This window comes from Protobothrops mucrosquamatus, unplaced genomic scaffold, assembly GCF_001527695.2.
Source record: "Protobothrops mucrosquamatus isolate PMUCROS unplaced genomic scaffold, P.Mucros_1.0 scaffold_114, whole genome shotgun sequence".
NCBI classification, from domain to species: domain Eukaryota; kingdom Metazoa; phylum Chordata; class Lepidosauria; order Squamata; family Viperidae; genus Protobothrops; species Protobothrops mucrosquamatus.
The window spans coordinates 53,646-57,026 of record NW_015386190.1 but is presented as its reverse complement, the minus strand read 5'-3'; the positions used below and the strand labels follow the sequence as shown (position 1 = coordinate 57,026).

At 44.8% G+C, this 3,381-nt stretch overlaps 1 protein-coding gene across 1 annotated transcript in view; it reads left to right on the top strand.

The window, feature by feature from the left end:
* The window catches only part of LOC107287883 (negative elongation factor E), a gene marked incomplete at its 5' end in the record, with an annotated part of 11,403 nt that continues 8,022 nt past the window's right edge, over positions 1-3,381 (top strand). Inside the window, 3 exon segments of the mRNA XM_015816443.1 lie at positions 1-116; positions 352-426; positions 2,649-2,683. Of these exon segments, the coding sequence (XP_015671929.1) occupies positions 1-116; positions 352-426; positions 2,649-2,683 (226 nt within the window).

Genomic DNA, 3,381 nt, shown 5'->3' with positions numbered 1-3,381 from the left:
CAACAGCCACAGAACAAGCCAAGATGCTGGTGAAAACGGGGGCCATCAGTGCTATCAAAGTTGAGAACAAGAACTCGGGATTCAAACGCTCTTGGACTCGGAAGGTGAAACCGAAAGTAAGCCGGGTTAATGCAAGGAGGTGCAGAAGAAAGATTCTATTGCTGGAGTGTCCAAACTTGGCAACTTTAAGACCTGTGGACTTCCATTCCCAGAATTCCCTAGCCAGGAGGACTGGCTGGGGAATTCTGGGAATTGAAGTCCACAGTTCTTAAAGTTGTCAAGGTTGGACAGCCCTGGTCTAGTGGGTTGGGGTTGCTTTTAGCTTGCTTTTAATGCCTGTTTGTCTTTTAGGAGACCAAGAAGGGATCTGCCCCAACTTACCAGCCCTTTCAGCGCAGTGTCTCAGCAGATGATGATTCCCGAGAGGTAACTAAGATACAATTCCCCAATCAGGGTGGGAAATTGGTTAGGTCAATGCTTGCGTGGTTCTCCTTCAGTGGTTCAAAATATACGTTCAATAGTACAGAATATCCGTTCAGCCACTCATGTTCTGGTCATCTCCCGTTTGGACTACTGCAATGTGCTCTACATGGGGCTACTCTTGAAAAGTATCCGGAAGCTTCATCTGGTTCAGAGTTCGGCCACATGAGTTATACTGGGTGCTCAAAGAAAGGCACATGTAACATCTCTGCTCCGCAAAGTGCATTGGGTGCCAGTTTGCTTCTGTGTCCAATTGAAGATGTTAGTTATATCTATAAAGCCCTACATGGCCAGGTTACTTTTGAAACTGGCTTCGACCCATCAGGCAGGGAAGATACGTTGTTCCCTTTGCCAATGTCAACCATTTTTTACAAGGTTAATTATTCTTGCCTCCTTAGGAAAAAAAATAGAATTTTAAACATTTTTAACTGAACATTTTAATATATATATATATATAAACACACACACACACGAAATGTGAAATATAAATAAAGATTAGCAGATGTGGCATATAGAATATAAAGTACCAAATGTGACCCTTTGATGGATCTCTGCCATCTTTCATAGCAATAGCACTTAGACTTATATACCGCTTCAGGGTGCTTTACAGCCCTCTCTAAGCGGTTGGAACAGAGTCAGCATATTGCCCCCAACAATCTGGCCCCTCATTTTACCCACCTCAGAAGGATGGAAGAGTGAGTCAACCTTGAGCCCAGACAGGATCAAACTCCTGGCAGTGGGCAGTGAGTTAGCCTGCAATACTGCATTCTAACCACCGTGCCGCCAGGGCTCATGAAGAACTAATAACGTTGGTTTACCTTGTGAGGGATCTGTGAGAGCTTTTAGTCATTTCACCAGTTCTTTATCCTGGAATAGACTAGTAGGGTGGTAATAGCGTGAAATGCATTGTGGGAAGCAACCAGAAGTCAAAACATTTCCAAGAACGTTGCACTATCCTTTTATAGGATGAGATGAATGCTGAGAAAACACTCTTCAGTTTTCAGCTAGCCATAATTCCTCCATCCCCTCCTCATGTTTAGATCGCATGGTGACTTTTCTCACAGCCCAAAGCTATTCGGATTTTTTAAATTAGATTTACATCCGGCTTTGCTTTAAACCAGGGGTCTCCAACCTTTCTGGGTTGGCGACCTGGTGGGAAAAAGGGGCAGGTGCCTTACATGCGCAAACGCGAATGTGGCCACACGTGCGCGCATGCGCACAAGCAGGCTGCAAGCATGTGCACCATGCAAACAGGTGTGCGAGCATGCACGCGAGGCTCTCGGCAACACCGGTATCTGTGTGAGGTTTATGGTGCTGCCAGGCTTGCAGCGATGCTACCACCAGCACGATGAGCATGCCGCCACCCCTGCATGAGGTTCGTGCTGTGGCCTGCTTGTGGCACTGCTGCCATCCACACAAGGTTCATGACATCACCCCTGCGCGATACTAGCGGCGATGCCGCCACCCACACAGCCTTTGCAGCAATGGCACGAGGGGGAGTGAGCACGCGCATGTGCACGCGTGCACTGCCCAACTATTCATGCGGCCCAGCCGCAGCCCATAGGTTGGGGACCTCTGCTTTAAACAACTCAAAGCAGTGCATCTACAGGTGCAGGTAATCCTCAGCTTACAACACTTCATTTAATGACCGTTTGAAGTTACAACAGCACTGAAAAAGATGACATGACCATTTTTCACACTTATGACTGTTGCCATGGTCACGTAATCAAAATTCACACACCTGGCAACTGGCTCATATTTATGATGGTTGCAGTGTCCCTGGGGGTCATGTGATCACCCTTTGTGACCGTCTGACCAGCAAAGTCAATGGGGAAGCCAGATTCACTTAACAACCGTATTAATAACTGAACAACTGTAGCGATTCACTTGACACCTGTGGCAGGAAAGGCTGTAAAATGGGGTAAAACTGACTTAACAATTGTCTCACTTAGCAACAGAGGTTTTGGGCTCAGTTGTCATAAATTGAGGACTGTCTGTATTCCTCAATTGCAAATCACGATTGGTACCATCATGGTTGGTCAGGTACCAACTCTTTTGCTAAGCACTGTGGTCACTCAGTGAAAAATCACATAACTGCACCAGACTTAACAATGTTAACTTGTAATTTCACACTTAATAAGCCATTTTTTTTAAATATTTCATTTTAGGCCCGGCGCCCCCAAAGGAAGTATCTGTATGAGAGGTTGGTTCCGTTGATGCCATCATTTCTTTATTTTTTATTCTTTTATTTATTAAATAAATTTATATGTCACCCATCTCCCCGTTAAAGCGACTCTTATGGTAACTATCAGGATAATTCCCCCCTCCATTGATTCCAGCTTTGGCGAGCAGAATCTGTTCAGTCACTGGAGAAATCCAACTGATAATGGATTAGGTTGCATTAAATGAAGTATTTTTGCGTTGAGGCACAGCTGTCGCTGTTTAGTGTAACTTTCCCATTTTGTTGGTTTTAGTTGGAACTAAATTGATTGTCAGGTTCCTTGATGTGAAAAAAATAATATGCACCTAGAATTAAGGAATTGGGAGCCTCAGAATTGATTCTGAAAACGAGAATTTGTTATTTTTCCACACACCGACCCGTACTTTTAACACTAATTTTGGAAGAGGAGAATTCTTTTATTGTGGCTCTTTGCGAATAACCAAGATTCAGATTTCATGCAGATCATTCAGGAGTCAACAGTTCAGGCTATTTGCTGGGCTATAGTTCAGATGTGCAAAGTACCATTATGTGTGTAGGTGAAAAACTGCCCTATAATTATTATTTTACAAATGACGGTCCTTGAAAACAGCGGTGTCCAAATTTCCTGGCTCAGCGGGCTGTTGGTGGCGGCATGGGGGAGAGGGGATGGTTGCGCAAGCGTGCCGCTTTCATAAACGCAG